The 18,762-nt window shown below is 46.5% G+C and overlaps 1 protein-coding gene across 2 annotated transcripts in view; it reads right to left on the bottom strand.

Moving 5' to 3' along the window:
• KDM3B (lysine demethylase 3B) overlaps positions 1–18,762 on the bottom strand; it is an 83,741-nt gene that overhangs the window by 13,558 nt on the left and 51,421 nt on the right. For both annotated transcript variants that reach the window (XM_008255093.4, XM_017341086.3), the window contains 7 exons: positions 16,034–16,141; positions 10,957–11,084; positions 7,736–8,015; positions 6,742–6,998; positions 2,782–3,048; positions 1,228–1,399; positions 72–162 (listed from right to left, as the gene is read on the bottom strand). In XM_008255093.4, the coding sequence (XP_008253315.1) occupies positions 72–162; positions 1,228–1,399; positions 2,782–3,048; positions 6,742–6,998; positions 7,736–8,015; positions 10,957–11,084; positions 16,034–16,141 (1,303 nt within the window). The remainder of the gene's footprint in view (positions 1–71; positions 163–1,227; positions 1,400–2,781; positions 3,049–6,741; positions 6,999–7,735; positions 8,016–10,956; positions 11,085–16,033; positions 16,142–18,762) is intronic.

Below are 18,762 nucleotides of genomic sequence, written 5' to 3'. Positions count from 1 at the left end.
CAGGCAAAGAAAGCAAAGAGGCAAAATTTACTTTTCTGGTTACTTTGTGATGACCACTGTAGGTCACTCACCTTGTTGGCATCATATCTCGAAAATCTTCACCAGGAGGCCAGTCCTTGAGTTTGAGCACCATTGGCTGCCCATCTTCTGATCTCAGTCGCTCTAGAAGAAAGACAGTACTTCCGTAAACACCTGCTATACCTTTGCCTGAATTTCCAGAGACTAAAAGATCTTAGAAGGCTAACTTCTTTTAAATTGTTTTTTAAAGATTTACTTATTTGTTTGAAAGTCAGAGTTACATGGAGAGAGAAGAAGAGGCAGAGAGAGAGAGAGGTCTTCCATCCATTGGTTCAGCTCCCCAGTTGGCCACAATGGCTGGAGCTGAGCCGATCTGAAGCCAGGAGCCAGGAGCTTCTTCCGGGTCTCCCATGCAGGTGCAGGGGCCCACAGACTTGGGCCATCTTCCACTGCTTTCCCAGGCCAGAGCAGAGAGCTGGATTGAAAGTGGAGCAGCTGGGATATGAACTGGCGCCCATAAGGGGATGCTGGCACTGCAGGTGGTGGCTTTACCTGCTAAGCCACAGCACTGGCCCCTGTATTTTGTTTTTTTAAGATTTTTAAAAAAATTTATTGGGAAGGCAGAGTTACACAGAGAGAAGGAGAGACAGAAATCTTTCATCCACTGGTTTACTCCCCAAATGGCCTCAATAGCTGGGGCCAGCAGCCAGGAGCTTCTTCTGGGTCTCCCATATGGGTGCAGGGGCCTGAGCGCTTGGGCCATCTTCCATTGAATTCCCAGTCAAATTAACAGGGAGCCAGATTGGAAGTGGAACGGGTGGGTATCAAACTGGCACCCAAAACAGAATACTAGCATTGCAGGTGGTGGCTTAACCACAATGCTGGCCCCAAAGGCCAACTTCTTATTTCAGTCTTGTAAACTTACATATGGACTAGGTTATTTGGGTTTATTTTTCTCACCCACTGCTTTAGTATATACCCTCTTTTTCTACTTCACAGGGACTCTATCACCCTTCCTTGGAGTCAAAGTGCTGCATATACCCCATGGCCTCACATGAAACTGCCAGGCAAACTACACTGTGATCAGCACCAGGAGAGAATGTTCCTCCAGCCAAGAGGGTATAATTTGTTACTCCAGGAGCAGTGATGGGCATATAGATGCTTACTTCCCAGTATGCCTTCACTGAACTAGACAGCAAAGCTACTTACTGCATATGATCTCAAAGCCATCCCAGAAGTCCCGAACTTTGACATCAGAGATTATAGCGCAGTTCCTGCAGTTTACCAAGTCAACATCCTGGTCTCCAAATTCCTGGCTAAAGGCTTCTGGCTTCCAGAGTTCAGACTTGAGCTTTTTATGTACTCCAGAAACCAGCACAGGCTGTAGAAATAGAAACATCGCAAATCAGAGCAGAAATACTCTTAGGTCCAGGGCCAAGGGCCAAAATAGGAGGGTTTCCTGGTAAGGGTCTTTTCTTTTCCACAAAAATCTATTGTTCCTTCCCAGTTTTATAATCTATGGATTTCTTTTTTTTTTCTTTTAAATATATATTTATTTGAAAGGCATAGTTACAGAAAGGCAGAGGCAGAGAGAGAGAGACACACAAGTCTTCCATCTGCTGGTTCCCTCCTCAGATGGCTACAATGGCAACAGCTGTGCCAATCTGAAGTCAGGAGCCAGGAGCTTCTTCTAGGTCTCCCATGTGGGTGCAGGGGCCCAAGGACTTGGGCCATCCTCTACTGCTTTTCAAGGCCATAGCAGAGAGCTTGACAGGAATTGGAGCAGCCAGACTTGAACTGGAACCCAGATGGGATGTCAGCACTGCAGGCAGCAGCTTTACCAGCTGTGCCACAGCACTGGCCCCTAATCTATGGATTTCAACATGTCAGCTCAAGTGAATGGAAACTATTTCTACTCAATTTTTATCCCTGTATTTCACAATGGGTGGCATGCCATAGAAACTGTTAATTTGGCCTCAGATCTACTATTATTTTGAGTTGAAAGGACAAAAAGCTGACAGATACAACTTTGAGAAGACTTCTTTACACTGAAAATGAAAAACTAGTAAGCTCCCCCTTCCTGAAGAATCTCCTAAAGGATAAAAATATGAGAGTGTTCTGGTTGCCCCTCTTCCAAGCCAGCTCTCTGCTATGGCCAGGGAGTGCAGTGGAGGATGGCCCAGGTGCTTGGGCCCTGCACCCCATGGGAGACCAGGAAAAGCACCTGGATCCTGGCTCCTGCCATTGGATCAGCGCGGTGCGCCGGCTGCAGCGGCGGCCATTGGAGGGTGATCCAACGGCAAAGGAAGACCTTTCTCTCTCTGTCTCTCTCTCTCACTGTCCACTCTGCCTGTCAAAAAAAAAAAAAAAAAAAAAAAAAAAAAGAGAGAGTGTTATTACCACACTATCATATAAATTTCTGTGGCCTTGAAACATTTACCTAGTAAAACACTACCCACTTCCATTCACACCCTCACTCCATGCCATATCACACTTAAGGACTTTCCTTCAAAGTGTCATCACAGCTAACAAGAACTAATACTCTTCTTTTAAGAACACAGCAACACAGCTAGAAATAAAGTGATGTACAATATATTTTTAGGAATCTCTTTGATTTTAAAAACCCAAGGAGCGTGAAGTATAAAGGCTGTCTATAACAAATTTATTATTCCTGAATATCCCTGGCAAAAAATCTCTGAGACCTGGAATTGTCTTGGTAGCTGCAGAAAACAGCCAGCCAGCTAGGAACTATCCCTTACTTACCTGGCCTTGCTTCCAACACTCACGGAAGATCTTCCAATTGTTTTTGTTGCTAGGGTCATGGAGACACAGGAGTCTTCCATCACAGAGCCAGGAGTGAGAAGTATGGGGGTCTAGCACATTTAACCCCATTACCATCTCCTTCACTTCCTTTTGGGTATCAGTCAAGTTGCAGGCCCGCTTTGAAGCATCTGAGGTTTTCTTATTTTCTACCACTGAGGCAATGATGTGGTCAAGAAAGTTGGGCAGGCTGGCCTTGCTCTTCACTCCCTGCCAGGTACAAATCCATTGGGTAAACTTGATGACGTACCGTAAGAAGAATACTCAAAAATTATCTCACAGTATTTACAAGTTCTCACCAATCCTATTAAATTCCATAAAAGTTATTATCTTTCCTATTTCACATTACATTTATGATAGAAGAGTAGAGAAAGATCCTATCTGCCTCAAGATTTTTGAGACCTAAAACATCTTTCCCATTCAGTCTTGTATTAAGCATATGCATACAGACTACAGAGTTCAAAAAATGCTATAAATGAGTAAAAATGATCATTTAGTTTGGGAGTTCTACATTTTTTCTAGCCAGCATACCCAAAGACTACAATATTTCAATTATGTAACTGGAAAGACTTATTAAGGCAGTAACTTTATAGCAGGGAGTACTTCAATAAAGGGATGTACCAGACTATCTGAGAGAAGGTATATCCTGAAAGCAGCCTCCCACTCTCCAATACTTCCCTTACCACACCCCATTGAGAATCTCATCTGTTTCACCTGATATGAAAGCTCTGGCCCAGAGACAAAAGAGACACAACTAAGGGCACAGAACAGAAGGGCTTTTATAAACTTGATCATCTTATGTCTGAAGTACTGCTAATCACTATCTCTATAAAGTATATAAATACGTAAACATTCTGAAAATTTTTAAAAAGAACTGAAGGTATAAGCCAATACAAATAGAAAAGAACCAAAAGAAATGACTCTTTTGCTTTTTAAAAAAAGAGAAGCAAAGAATTCTAATTGTACAGGGTTCAATCACTCATGATCAGTTTCACTCATTAATCATAAAACAGAATTAGAAACATAGATTTTTTATGATTAAAGGACTTGAGATCCCTTTTTAAAGAAAATCTTATTTGGGCTGGCTCTGTGGTGTAGTGGGTAAAGCTGCCACCTGCAGTGCCAGTATCCTACTGGTCTGAGACCCGGCTGCTCTACTTCCGATCCAGCTCCTTGCTTCTAAGTCTGGGAAAGCAGGGGAACACAGCCCAAGACCTTGGGCCCCTGCCACCTACATGGGAGACCTGGATGAAGCTCCTAGTTCCTGGCTTCGGCCTGGCCCAACCCTGGTCATTGGGCCATTTGGGGAGTAAACCAGAGGATAGAAGGCTTCTCTCTCCCTCTGCTTCTCCTTCTCTGTAACTCTTTCAAATAAAATAATCTTTAAAAAAATGTATTTTCCTTATTATTTATTTGAAAGGCAGAGATAGAAACAAAGAGAGAAAGAGAGAGAGAGAGAGAGAGAGAGAGATCTTCCATCTGCTGATTCTCTCCTCAAATGCCCACAACAGTCAGGGTAGGGCCAGCCTGAAGATAGGAACCTGGCAATGAATCCCACTTGGGTGGCAGGGACCCAAGTACTTGAGCCATCAACTGCTGCCCCCCCAGGGTGCATGTTAGCAGGCAACTGAATCAGAAGTGGAGTGCTGGGACTTAAGCTAGGCATTCCAATACAGCATGTGGGCATCCCAAGTTGGGACTTAATCACTATACCCAACACGTACCCCAAGACAAATATACTCATATATCTGTTTGAAATTATCTGTAAGATACATAAACTAAAAGCAGAAAAGCAAAGCGTAGAACATTTGTGCAAATGTTTTGGATCCTTTAAAATTTATATCTTGTGACATCATTCATTCCAAAAAGGCTTACAAACATGACTATACATCAAACACTGTGGCACTAAGCATATACCAGTGAATCAGAGTCAAAAATTCCTTTAGGTAAAGAAAAAGACAGACAGTAATAAAACATATAGTAAGTAGGTCAGATGAGAAAGCACATGGGCTTTTAAAATGGTTCATATATAAAGGTACTTCAACAAGTTTGTGGAAAACAAATTAAAAGATAGATTTATTTTATTTTTAAGATTCATGTATTTGAAAGGCAGAGTTATATACAGAAAAATTTCATCTGCTAGTTCCCATTCCACATGACTGCAATGGTCAGGGCTGGGCCAGGCTGAAGCCAGGAGCTGTGGAATTCCATCTTGGTCACCCACATGGTGGCGGGAGCCAACTACTTGAACCATCTTCTGCTGCTTTCCCTGGCAAATTAGTGGAGAGCTGGGGAGGAAACGGAGTAGCTGGGACTCAAACTGGTGCTCCAGTATGGGATGCTGGCATTGCAAGTAGTGACTTAAGTTACTATTTCACAATGCTGGCCCCAAAGTGAGTTTATTTCGAAGACTCCCCACCTCCCCCCCCCCCAAAAAAAAAAGAAATCCATACATCTGTGGGGTTTTCAAAAAGTTTATGGGAATGCATATAATAAAGAAACCATAAATGGATTTCAGTATTTGTGCCAAAATACATTTTTCTTTTAATTCAATTTTCCATGAACTTTCTAAAGTACTCTCATATAAAGAAGGGCTTATTGAGGATGACATTTCAGGAGGGAAGCAAGGAATCTAATGAAGCAAACCACTGGTTATAAGGGAAAGGAATTCCAGGTGGAAGAAATAACAGGTGCAAAGAATGTAAAGAAGAGTATGCCAGGCCACCTTCAAGGAATAAGATGGCAGGTGTGGCTACAACAGAGTAAGCAAGAGGAAGAGACGCAGCTGAAGCTGAACAGGTGAGGAAGCACAGACAGAGCCAGGGCTCCTAGTCCACTATAACACTCTGCTTTTCTTAATGAGAAATCGGAAGCCCCAGGAGAATGGTGGACTTAGGTGACATGATGTGACTTCAACTTCAAAAGGATTATCATGGCTGCTAAGCTGTGAATGACAGAATCAAGGACAGCTATAAAGAACTTACTGTAAAATTTTAGGCCTGAGAGGATGTTGGCTTAGACCAGAGAGGAAATGTGTGGATTGTGAAGACATCTGAAGACCAAAGTGAAAGGATTTGCAGACTGATAAGAAATGTAAGAGAAGGGAAACCCAAACAAGCCTGAGAGTTTTGGCATGAGCAACTGGAAGGCTGGAGATACCACTTATCAAGAGAAGAAAACTAAGGAGGAGCAGGCTTATAGGCAGATTGGGGGTTCAGTCTAAGATATGATAAAACTTTGACATTAGATACCCAGGAGAATACTACTAATAGACCTTCTTAGGTTAAAAAAATTCGTTTTTAAAGATTTACTTATTTATTTGAAAAGCAGAGCAACAGAGAAGGAGAGACAGAGAAATCTTCCATTAACTGGTTCACTCCCCAAATGGCTGACAGCTAGGGCTGGGTCAGGCTGAAGCCAGCAGCCTGGAACTTCATCCCGGTCTCCTACGTGGTGGCAGGGGCCCAGGTATCTGGGCCATCTTTTGCAGCTTATCCAGGCATATTAGCATAGAGCTGAATTGGAAGTGGAACAGCTAACTCAAACTGGTGCTCTGATGTGGCATATCAGTGTTGTAGCTGCATCACAATTCCTCACACCCTCACTGCCATCCCACCCTGGCCAAATTTAGTCTGTCATTATCAAGAAAATCAGGTGAGCAATATAGTAACTTTTCTGACGCTGACTGAAAATATCAACTTTTACTGACATCTCAACATAGGACAAAAGGCTCACTCACTGCTTAAAATATTCTCAGACATTTCCAGAATTTAATGTAAAGAGCAATCGTGTCACTTTGACAATATAGAGACACAAATCACCCACATACCCCCTAATCCAATCACCAGACCTCTGATGGTGTTTTCATGGAAAAGCACAAAGGCTGGAGCTGTTGACACTTACTGCTGAAGATGCAGAGAAGACCGGGGGGAAGGGTATGCCTGTGTCCAGGGGGGTTTGAGGAAGCTTTCCAGGCCCAGAGTGGAGGAGGTCTCTAAGGCTAGAGCCTTCGGTTTTGTTGTTAGAGGCAGTGGGACCCAGTAACAGACTGTTAAAAAGCTTTGGAGTCAATGGAGAGACCTTTGCAGTAGAGTTGAACGAGTCCAGCCCAAAGGGTGAATGAGACTCTTTATTGAGCACCGACCTCAGGGACCCTGCTTCTGTAAGAACATAACCAGGAAAAACAGTATTAGGCACAATGAGGAATATCCAGCATGCAACTGACTCCTAAAAATTAGCCACTGGGAAAGAGAAAACACCCTCTCCTCCCCTGTCCCTCAAACTATGGATGGTTTGCCTGGGCCAAGCCTGACAAGCTATAAAACAGGAGGTTTAATAGCCAAGGAGAAAATTTCCTACTTCTTTTGTTCCCATCTACCTTTCATCTTCTTCACTAAGTCAGCATTTATTTCAAGTGGGTTTCTGGAACCAGTACTGGAATTACCCAGAGTACCTGTTAAAAACGGAGACTTGATCTTACTCTAAGAGATTCTGATTTAATAGTTGTGGGTAGGACACATGAATCTGCATTTTTTATTCCACCCCTGCCCCTGGAATCTGCACTTTTAATAGTTCCCGACTTGGTTCTTGTACCCAGTGAAAATTACTGTTCTAAGCCTAGCTCTCAACCCTGGTTGCATGACAGAACCATTTGGGAAGCTTATTAAATCCATGATCAACTCTGATTAAAGATGCCCAGCCTAGGGCCCAGGCATGTACTTTTTAAAAAAAGCTCCACTTCAGTAAAAAGGCGAGAGAGATTCCTTCATTTTATGTGCCCAGCCAGAGAAAGCAAGTGGTAGTTTCATAAATAGGATGGTAATTTGTGAATTAAAGAATCCCCAAATAACCCACGGGTCTCATTAACTGACAGGGCAGAGGCTTGTGTTTATCTCACCTTTTGTTTCTTCTTTAGCCTTCTGAGTTGCTAAATCTGCCAACCAGTGCAGGGCAGAGGAGGGTGGGGCTGTGTCGGGGCAAGGAGGCCTGATGGCTTTTAGCTCACTATTGCTATTTGTTGCTGAACTGTCTGCTTTCAGAGGCTCTTCAGATCTGCTGTCAGTGCTGTCGGCTTTGGGAACGTGGTCGGTCTCTGCAGTTGTTACCGATGCAGTTCCTCCTCCGCCTGAGAAGGTAGTTTCATTTCCAGAAGAGGCACTAGGGTTGATGCTAGGAAGCTAAACCAGAGAAGCAAACATAGTTAGAGTATGTTCTTTGGTATTAGTAATGGCTTCTGACACTAAATGGGTCTGGGAAGAATAATCCAAAACTGTCCCATAAATTACTTGATTCATTCTGCAATACAGCATATATTTATCAGGTCTCACTCTGTGCCAAACTGTGATAGATGTGGGAAGAGCAGTGAACAAGTCTTGAAGTTTATAACCTAAAATATTTATTTACCATGCCTGAAACAATTCCTATAATGGCAAATTGGAGATTAAAATCCATTGCATGCTGGCACTGTGGTGTAGCGGGTAAAGCCACCGCCTACAGTGCTGGCATTCTGTAAGAGCACCAGTTCAAGTCTCAACCGCTCCACTTCTGATACAGCTCTCTGCTATAGCAGAGATTAAAAGGACTTAGCAAAGTTCTGGCACATATAAAAGCTCAATAAATGTTTGTTACTTGATTATTAAATTTTCCAAATAGTTTATTCTTATAGGTCAACTCTTCTGGAAATATGTCTCTAGATCCTTCAGCAGTAATCCTTGTGCCTCTTATCATTGACCATGTGTTGGTAGTATTCTAGAAAAGCCTCATGGGATCAACAGTTGGTTCTGTGTGTTTTTGTTTTTTTAAAAAACAACTGCATGTTCAAACCAGTGATTACCAAATCAGAAGGACCTCTGTGTGTGACAAAGCAATGAGAAAACCACTGCTTCTTCTTAGAGCCTTAGGATTACTTTGAGGGTAGAATGAGTCCAGCTCAAGGCTGGCGCCGCGGCTCACTAGGCTAATCCTCTGCCTTGCGGTGCGGGCACACCGGGTTCTAGTCCCGGTTGCCCCTCTTCCAGGCCAGCTCTCTGCTGTGGCCAGGGAGTGCAGTGGAGGATGGCCCAAGGATTTGGGCCCTGCACCCCATGGGAGACCAGGATAAGTACCTGGCTCCTGCCATCGGGTCAGCGCAGTGCGCCAGCCGCAGCACGCTGGCCACAGCGGCCATTGGAGGGTGAATCAACAGCAAAAGGAAGACCTTTCTCTCTGTCTCTCTCTCACTGTCCACTCTGCCTGTCAGAAAAAAAAAAAAAAAAAAAAAAAAAAAGAATGAGTCCAGCTCAGTGGGCCAATTCCATATTTCTGTCCTCTATACTTAAGGTGAACCCAGAGATAAGTCCATATACCTTCAGAGATATGGCTGAGAAGAACAATGGTATTCTGAGTCACCTTTCCTTTTTTTTTTTTTTAAATTTTATTTATTTATTTATTTATTTTTTTGACAGGCAGAGTGGACAGTGAGGGAGAGAGAGACAGAGAGAAAGGTCTTCCTTTGCCGTTGGTTCACACTCCAATGGCCGCTGCGGAGGCGCGCTGCAGCCGGCGCACCACGCTGATCCGGTGGCAGGAGCCAGGAGCCAGGTGCTTTTCCTGGTCTCCCACGGGGTGCAGGGCCCAAGCACTTGGGCCATCCTCCACTGCACTCCCTGGCCACAGCAGAGAGCTGGCCTGGAAGAGGGGCAACCGGGACAGAATCTGGCGCCCCGACCGGGACTAGAACCCGGTGTGCCGGCGCCGCTAGGCGGAGGATTAGCCTAGTGAGCCGTGGCGCCGGCCTTTTAATTTATTTTTGATAGGCAGAGTGGACAGTGAGAGAGAGAGACAGAGAGAAAGGTCTTCCTTTTTTGCCGCTGGTTCACCCTCCAATGGCCGCCGCGGCTGGTGCGCAGCGGCCGGCACACCACGCTCGCTGATCCGAAGGCAGGAGCCAGGTGCTTCTCCTGGTCTCCCACGCGGGTGCAGGGCCCAAGCACTTGGGCCGTCCTCCACTGCACTCCCGGGCCACAGCAGAGAGCTGGCATGGAAGGGGGGCAACCGGGAATGAATCCGGCGCCCCGACCGGGACTAGGACCCGGTGTGCAGGCGCCACAAGGCGGAGGATTAGCCTATTGAGCCGTGGCGCCGGCTGAGTCACCTTTCCTACACTCTTCCACAATTCAAACACCTTGAGGTATACATCATAAGATGCAAAGAATCTCGGGGCTGTGGCTCAGTAGGTTAATCCTCCACCTGCAGCGCCGGCATCCCATACGGGCGCCGGTTCAAGGCCCAACTGCTCCACTTCCGATCCAGCTCTCTGCTACGGCCTGGGAAAGCAGTAGAAGATGGCCCAAGTGCTTGGGCCTCTGCACCTGCATGGGAGACCAGGAAGAAGCTCCTGGTTCTTGACTTTGGATTGGTGCAACTCCGGCTGTTGCGGCCATTAGGGAGTAAACCAACGGAAGGAAGACCTTTCTCTCTGTCTCTTCCTCTCACTGTCTGTAACTCTACCTCTCAAATAAATAAATAAAATCTTATATATATAAAAAAAAAGATGCAAAGAATCTCTTTGTGCTATTTATCAACCAAGCCTGAACTGGTTTAAAAGTGAATGTACAGGCCAGCGCCACAGCTCACTAGGCTAATCCTTCGCCTGTGGTGCCACATCCCGGGTTCTAGTCCCGGTTGGGACACCAAATTCTGTTCCGGTTGCTCCTCTTCCAGTCCAGCTCTCTGCTGTGGCCTGGGAAGGCAGTGGAGGATGGCCCGGGTCCTTGGCCCTGCATCCGCATGGGAGACCAGGAGGAAGCACCTGGCTCCTGGCTTCGGATCGGCGCAGCACGCCAGCCGTAGTGGTCATTTGTGGGGTGAACCAATGGAAAAAGGAAGACCTTTCTCTCTGTCTCTCTCTCTCACTAACTGCCTGTCCAACAAAAAAAAAGTGAATGTACAGAAATCATAACAGTCAAAGGTAACTAAAGTGCCCTTGGATAAATTTTTTTTGGACTCTTTCTAGAACGACTTACCCATACCTTAATTTTTCCAGGAATTCCATAAAAACAAGGAACAACAGAGGTGAAAATGAGGTATTTTCTGGTCCTAAGAATTTGAGTCACTCAGTTATACCCATATACACTTTACCTGTGACATCCCATTGGTGACAGCAGGTCTCAACACAGATTTGTTTTGCCGACTTATACAAGGACAGTTTGCTTTAATTCCCCACTTGCCACGGGCAGCATGTACCATGTCTCCAATATTATAAAGAGCTAAGAAAAATAAATTAATAATGTCAATCGACACAACAACATTTGTACTAGCAAGATTCAAAAAAATTCATAGAGGGGATGGTGTTGTGGCATAGTGGGTAAAGCCGCCACCTGCAGTGCCGGCATCCCACATGGGCATCAGTTCAAGTCCAGGCTGCTCCACTTCTGATCCACCTCTCTGCTATGGCCTGGGAAAGTAGTAGAAGATGGCCCAAGTCCTTCGGCCCCTGTACCCATGTGGGAAACCCGGAAGAAGCTTCAGACTCTTGGCTTCAGATCCGCACAGCTCCGACCACTGCAGCCATTTCAGGAGTGAACCAGTGGGTGGAAGACCCCTCTTTCTCCCTACCTCTCTCTAAGTCTGCCTTTCTTTCTTTCCTTCCTTCCTTTTTTTTTAAAGGTTTATTTATTTATTTGAAAGTCAGAGTTACACAGAGAAGGAGATGCAGAGAGAGAGAGAGAGAGAGAGAGGTCTTCCATCTGTTGTTTCACTCCCCAGTTGGCAGCAACAGCCAGAGCTGTGCCGATCTGAAGCCAGGAGCCAAGAGCTTCCTCCTGGTCTCCCACATGGGTGCAGCGGCCCAAAGACTCGGGCCATCTTCTCTGCTTTCCCTGGCCATAACAGAGAGCTGGATTGGAAGTGGAGTAGCCGAGTTGAACCACTGCCCATATGAGATGCCAGCACCGCAGGCAGCAGATTTACCTGCTCCACCACAGTGCTGACCCCTAACTCTGCCTTTTTTTTTTTTCACTCTGCCTTTAAAGAAACAATCGTTAAAAAAAAAGTTCATGGAAAAAGCACATTATCTTCCAGTTCCATTTTTCCATAAACTTTTAGAAGCCCCCTCATACATACATAAATTGTTTATTTATTTATTTTTTAAAAAGATTTATTTATTTATTTGAAAGTCAGAGTTACACAGAGAGAGGTCTTCCATCTGATGGTTCATTCCCCAATTGGCCACAACGGCCAGAGCTGTGCTGATTCAAAGTCAGGAGCCAGGAGCTTCTTTCGAGTCTCCCATGCGGGCACAGGGGCCCAAGGACTTGGGCTATCTTCCACTGCTTTCCCAGGCCATAGCAGAGAGCTGGATAGGAAGAGGAGCAGTCAGGACTAGAACTGGCGCCTATATGGGATGCCCACGCGTCAGGCCAGGGCTTTAACATGCTACCTGAGGTGCCAGCATCCCATATGGGCACAGGTTCGAGTCCTTGCTGTTCCACTTCTGATCCAGCTCTCTGCTATGGCCTGGGAAAGCAGAAGATGGCCCAAGTTGTTGGGCCCCTGCACCCATGTGGGAGACCCAGAGGAAGCTCCTGGCTCCTGGCTTCAGAACCGTGCAGCTCTGGCTGTTGCGGCCACCTGGGGGGTGAACTATTGGATGGAAGACCTCTATCTCTACCTCTCCTTCTCTCTCTGTGTAACTGATTTTCAAATAAAATAAATTAAATCTTTTTTTAAAAAAAGAATTCTTTATTTATTTGAAAGGCACAGTTTGAGAAAGAGAGGGAGAGAAGAAAAAGAGAAAGAGATCTATCTACCTATCTATCTATCTATCTGCTGGTTCACTTCCCAAATGGTTGCAACGGCCAGGGCTGGGCCAGAATTAAGCCATGAGCCAGGAGCTTCATACGGGTCTCCCATGTGGTACAGGAGTCCAAGTACTTGGGCCATCCTCTACTTCTTTCCCAGGTGCACTGGGCAAGGAGCTGGATCAGAACTGGAGCGACTAGGACTCCAACTACAGCCCATAATGGGATACTGGCATTGCAAGTGGTGTTTTAACCCACTATGCCACAATGCCAGTCCCTGAACAAATTGTTTTAAGGATCTTCTTTACATTATCTGCCTCAATTCTTAGAGTTCTGTAAGGTAGCTATTTTTGTCCTCAAGTTTTCATGATCACACCGAGACTTAGAGAAGTCAAGTCATTTGCCAAGGTAAGTGCATCAAGTTGGGAAATGTTAAGCACTTAGACTTTAATCCACGTTAAATTTGTATCAAGTCCAAAAGTTCTGTGCATGCTAAGCAATAATGTCTCTCCCTCCTTTAGTAAATATTAATAGGGTATTTTCCAGGAGAAAATGTAGGGGCACATTACTTATATTCAAGAGAGATAAACATTTTGAATTGTACACTTTACTGTAGGTTACAGCTTTAAAAAAAAAGTAAAGGCCGGCGCCGCGGCTCACTAGGCTAATCCTCCGCCTTGCGGTGCCGGCACACCGGGTTCTAGTCCCGGTCGGGGCGCCGGATTCTGTCCCGGTTACCCCTCTTCCAGGCCAGCCCTCTGCTGTGGCCAGGGAGTGCAGTGGAGGATGGCCCAGGTGCTTGGGCCCTGCACCCCATGGGAGACCAGGAAAAGCACCTGGCTCCTGGCTCCTGCCATCGGATCAGCGCGGTGCGCCGGCCGCAGCGCGCCGGCCGCGGCGGCCATTGGAGGGTGAACCAGCGGCAAAGGAAGACCTTTCTCTCTGTCTCTCTCTCTCACTGTCCACTCTGCCTGTCAAAAAAAAAAAAAAAAAAAAAAAATCAATGGAAATTTTACACGGGGAAACATTTAACCATGCTTAGACCAGCAGACAGCTTACCCATCACTGTGTTCAAGAAGCCTTCAATGTGTGGCCGGTGCCGCGGCTCAATAGGCTAATCCTCCACCTAGCGGTGCCAGCACACCGGGTTCTAGTCCCGATTGGGGCGCCGGATTCTGTCCTGGTTGCTCCCCTTCCAGGCCAGCTCTCTACTATGGCCCGGGAGTGCAGTGGAGGATGGCCCAAATGCTTGGGCCCTGCACCCTCATGGGAGACCAGGAGAAGCACCTGGCTCCTGCCTTCGGATCAGCGTGGTGTGCCAGCCGCTGCGCGCCGGCCGCGGTGGCCATTGGAGGGTGAACCAGCGGCAAAAAAGGAAGACCTTCAATGTGGAAGCAACAGGGTATAAAGGACCTAAGGGGTGCCCACACCCTCAAAAGCTCTCTTACGTGGAGGAGAATATAGGCATTAGTTGTGTGGATTCACCTATCTATACTGAATCTATGTTAATACATAGATTTTTGGAGAAATCAGAATTTTTGGAGAAAATGGGATTGTGACACAAAAATAATCTTTATTTCCTTCTTTTAAGCTAGCTCCCTTCCCTAAGCAGTTAAGAGATTTGACTACCTTCAGTTAGATTCTTGCAAGCCTAAAACCAGAGTACTTTCTGGAAGCCTAGGGACTGGCTTTTTTTATTCAGGCTCAGCCAACCATGGGAATGCGGAATGATGTCTGGAAATATTACTAGCTCCTCTGACGAGAAATGGGTAGCAGAGTGTGCAGTGGCCACATGCTCTCTAACACACATCTAAAGGCTCAAATTCTCAAAAAAAATAAGGCTTAAAAAAAAATCAGGCAGGGGCCGGCACTGTGACACAGCGGGTTAAGGCCCTGGCCTGAAGCGCCGGCATCCCAAGTGAGCGCCAGTTCAAGACCTGGCTGCTCCACTTTCCATCCAGCTCTCTGCTGTGGCCTGGGAAAGCAGTGGAAGATAGCCCAAGTCCTTGGGCCCCTGTGCCCACATGGGAGACTCAAAAGAAGCTCCTGGGCCGGCGCCGCGGCTCACTAGGCTAATCCTCCGCCTTGCGGCGCTGGCACAGCGGGTTCTAGTCCTGGTCGGGGCTACAGATTCTGTCCCGGTTGCCCCTCTTCCAGGCCAGCTCTCTGCTATGGCCGGGGAGTGCAGTGGAGGATGGCCCAAGTACTTGGGCCCTGCACCCCATGGGAGACCAGGAAAAGTACCTGGCTCCTGCCATCGGATCAGCGTAGTGCGCCGGCCGCAGCGTACCAGCCACGGCATCCATTGGAGGGTGAACCAACGGCAAAGGAAGACCTTTCTCTCTGTGTCTCTTTCTCACTGTCCACTCTGCCTGTCAAAAAAAAAAAAAAAAAAAAAAAAAAAAAAAAAAAGAAGCTCCTGGCTCCTGACTTTGAATCAGCACAGCTCTGGCCGTTGTGGCCAATTGGGGAATGAACCATCGGATGGAAGAGCTCTCTCTCTGTGTAACTCTGACTTTCAAATAAATAAATAAATCTTAAAAAAAAAAAAAAATCAGGCAGGCGCAGCTTTGTGGCAAGGTGGGTAAAGCTGCCACCCATGATGCTGGCATCCTTTAAGATGGGTGCTGATTGGTTTCCCAGATGTTCCACTTCTGGTCCAGTTCCTGGCTAATGGCCTGGGAAGGCAGCAGAAGATGGCCCAGGTCCTTCAGCCATTGCACCCACGTGGCAGACCCGGTTGAAGCTCCTGGCTGCTGGCTTTGTAAGGCTAAGTGCTTGCTGTTGCAGCCATCTGGGAAGTAAACCAGCAGATGAAAGATATCTGTCTCTCCCTTTCAATTTGTAACTCTGACTTTAAAAAGAAATAAATCTTAAAAAGAAAGAAAAAAAAAAAGAAAGAAACCAGCATTTGAATTCATTAATAGACATTTAAAAAAAAACCCTCTGGTAAAGACAAACCATTACATCAAATTTTATGGTATATGAGTATCTCAATTAAAAACACATGCAGGCTGGCGCCGCAGCTCACTAGGCTAATCCTCCGCCTTGCGGCGCTGGCACACCGGTTCTCGTCCTGGTCGGGGCGCCGGATTCTGTCCCGGTTGCCCCTCTTCCAGGCCAGCTCTCTGTTGTGGCCAGGGAGTGCAGTGGAGGATGGCCCTGCACCCCATGGAAGACCAGGATAAGTACCTGGCTCCTGCCATCGGATCAGCGCCATGCGCCGGCCGCAGCGCGCCGACTGCAGCGCGCTGGCCTGCGCCGGCCATTGGAGGGTAAACCAACGGCAAAAGGAAGACCTTTCTCTCTCTCTCTCTCTCTCACTGTCCACTCTGCCTGTCAAAACAAACAAACAAACAAACAAAAACACGTGCAAATATTTTCATATGTGAAATGTGAAAAAGGCATTTCTCTACCTGTGCCAGGGATGATCTGGGTGGGCATGAGATTCTCTGGTTCATGTGACTGTCCTTTTGCACACTTCAACCAGGAGAAAACTTCTTCATCACCCATCTCCTCTGTCTCTGAAACAGAAACAAAATAACTTCACAATGGGTCACAAGATGGATCTTTCTCAGTGACTGGGAGTTTCAGAACCATAAACAAAGAAGGTTAACAGCTACCTTTTAAAAATATGCTTTGCTGTAGTATAATTTACCTACAATAAACTCAACAACTTAAACTCATTGTATATCACAATGAGTTTCAATAAAAGCATTAGGGGGGCCTGTGCTGTGGCAAACCAGATAAAGCAGCCACCTGCAATGCCAGCATCCCACACAGGTGCCAGTTTGTGTAGGGTTACTCTACTTCTGTATTTACTTGAAAGGCAGAGCCACAGAGAGGCAGAGGCAAAGAGCGGGAGAGGGAGGGAGAGAGGAAGGGATAGAGCGAGAGAGGGAGGGAGAGAGGGAGGGAGGGAGGGACAGGGAGGGAGAGAGGGAGGGACAGGGAGAGAGAGAGGGAGAGAGAGAGGGAGAGGGAGAGGGGGAGAGGGAGAGGGAGGGGGGAGAGGGAGAGGGAGAGAGAGAGAGGGAGAGGGAGAGAGGGGGGGGGGAGAGAGAATTCTTCTTTCTGCTGGTTCACTCCCCAGATGGTTGCAATGCCGGAGCTATGCTGATCCAAAGCCAGGAGCCAGGAGCTTCCTCCAGGCCCCAAATGTGGGTGCAGGGGCCCAAGTATCCGGGCCATCCTCTACTGCTTTCCCAGGCCAGAGCAGAGAGCTGGATTGGAAGTAAGCAGCCAGGACTCGAACTGGCACTCACACTGGATGCCAACACTGCAGGCAGCGGCTTTACCTGCTATGCCACATCGCCGTCCTCTCTACCAGTATTCTAGTTCATCCAAATCCTCACAATACTTGATATTGTCAGTTTTTAAAATTTTAATCATTCTGGTGGCTACCTGGCTTTTTATTATGGTTTTAATTGCGTTTCCCTAGTAAATATGATAATGACAACTCTACATTCTTATTACCACTGGCATATCTTTTTTTTTTTTTTTTAAGTTTTATTTTTTATTTGAAAGGCGAGCTACAGAGAGAATGAGGTCTTCCATCCACCGATTCACTCCCCAGATGGCCACAATGGCCAGAGCTGGGCCAGGCTGGCCAGGAGTCAGGAGCTTTCTCTGGGTTTTCCAAATTGGTGCAATGGCCCAAGCACTTGAGCCATCTTCTGCTTTCTCAGGCACATTAGCAAGGAGCTGGATCAGAAGTGCAGTAGCTGGGAATCAAACCAGTGCCCATATGGAATGCTGGCACTGCAGGTGGTTTAACCTGCTATCCCACAATGCTGGTCCCTGGAATATCCTCTTATTAACTAATTAATTAATTTGAAAGGCAGAGTGACAGAGAGAGATATCTATCTGCTGGTTCACTCCCCAAATGGCCAAAAACAGTTAAAGCTGGGTCAGGCTGAAGCTAGGAGTGAAAAACTTCATCCAGGACTCCCATGTGGATGGTAGGGATCCAACTAATTGAGCCATCACTTGCTGTCACCCTGGGTGTTTATTAGTAGGAAGCTGGAACTGAGAACAGAGCCATAAGTGGCATCTTTTTTTGAAGATTTCCTATTTATTTATTTGAGGGGTAGAGTTACAGACACAGAAAGAGAAAGACAGAAAGGTCTTCCATCCGCTGGTTCACTCCCCAAATGGCTGTAATGACCAGAGATAGGCTGATTTGAAGCCAGAGTCCAGGAGCTTCTTCCAGGTCTCCCACGCATGTGCAGGGGCCTAAGCACTTGGGCCATCTTCTGCTTTCCCAGGCCATAGCAGAGAGCTAGATCAGAAGATAAGCAGCCAGGACACAAACCGGCATCCATATGGGATGCTGGTGCCACAAGCAGAAAGCTTGGCCTACTATGCTCTACAAGTGGCATCTTTACAACTGCACCAAATGCCTCCCCCACTACTAATAGTCTTTGCTCTGAAATCTACCTTTTCTGATATTCATATAGTTCATAAATCTTTAAAGGATTCATAAATATTTGGGGGAAAAAAAGACACTTGTGTCCATTGTTGGAGTGCCTGTTTCCACAACATGGCTCTGTTCCCAATTCCAGCTTCCTGCTCATGAACACCTAGGCTTCTTTTGAATTGAATGAGACATATAGTATATCATGTTCCATCTTTTTGCTTTCAGCCCATCTATGTTTTCATATACAGGTTTTTCAAAAGATTTATTATTTATCTGAAAGGCAGATTGAGAGAGAGAGAGAGAGAGAGAGAGAATGAATGAATCAATTTTCCACCTGCTTCTTTACTCTCTAAATGGTTCCAATGATGAGTTGGGCCAATTCAAGCCAAGAGTATAGAGTTTCTTCTGGGTCTCCCATGTGGGCACAGGGGCCCAAGTGCTTGGGCCATCTTCAGCTGCTTTCTCAAGTGCTTTAGCAGGGAGCAGGATCAGAAGTGGAGAAGCCACGACCAGCGCTGTGGTGTAGTGGGTAAAGCTGCCACTTGCGCTGCTGGTATCCTATATGGGTACCAGTTCAAGGCCCTTCTGCTCCTCCTCAGATCCAACTCTCTGCTGTGGCCTGGGAAAGAAGCAGAAGATGGTCCAAGAACTCGGGCCCCTGCACCCACATGGGAGACTCAGAAGAAGCTCCTGGCCTCTGGCTTCAGATTGGCCCAGCTCTGGCCA

Source organism: Oryctolagus cuniculus, chromosome 6 (genome assembly GCF_964237555.1).
Source record: "Oryctolagus cuniculus chromosome 6, mOryCun1.1, whole genome shotgun sequence".
In the NCBI taxonomy this organism is placed as follows: domain Eukaryota; kingdom Metazoa; phylum Chordata; class Mammalia; order Lagomorpha; family Leporidae; genus Oryctolagus; species Oryctolagus cuniculus.
Note: the sequence above shows the minus strand (reverse complement) of the source record. Positions and strands in the feature narration are given on the sequence as shown.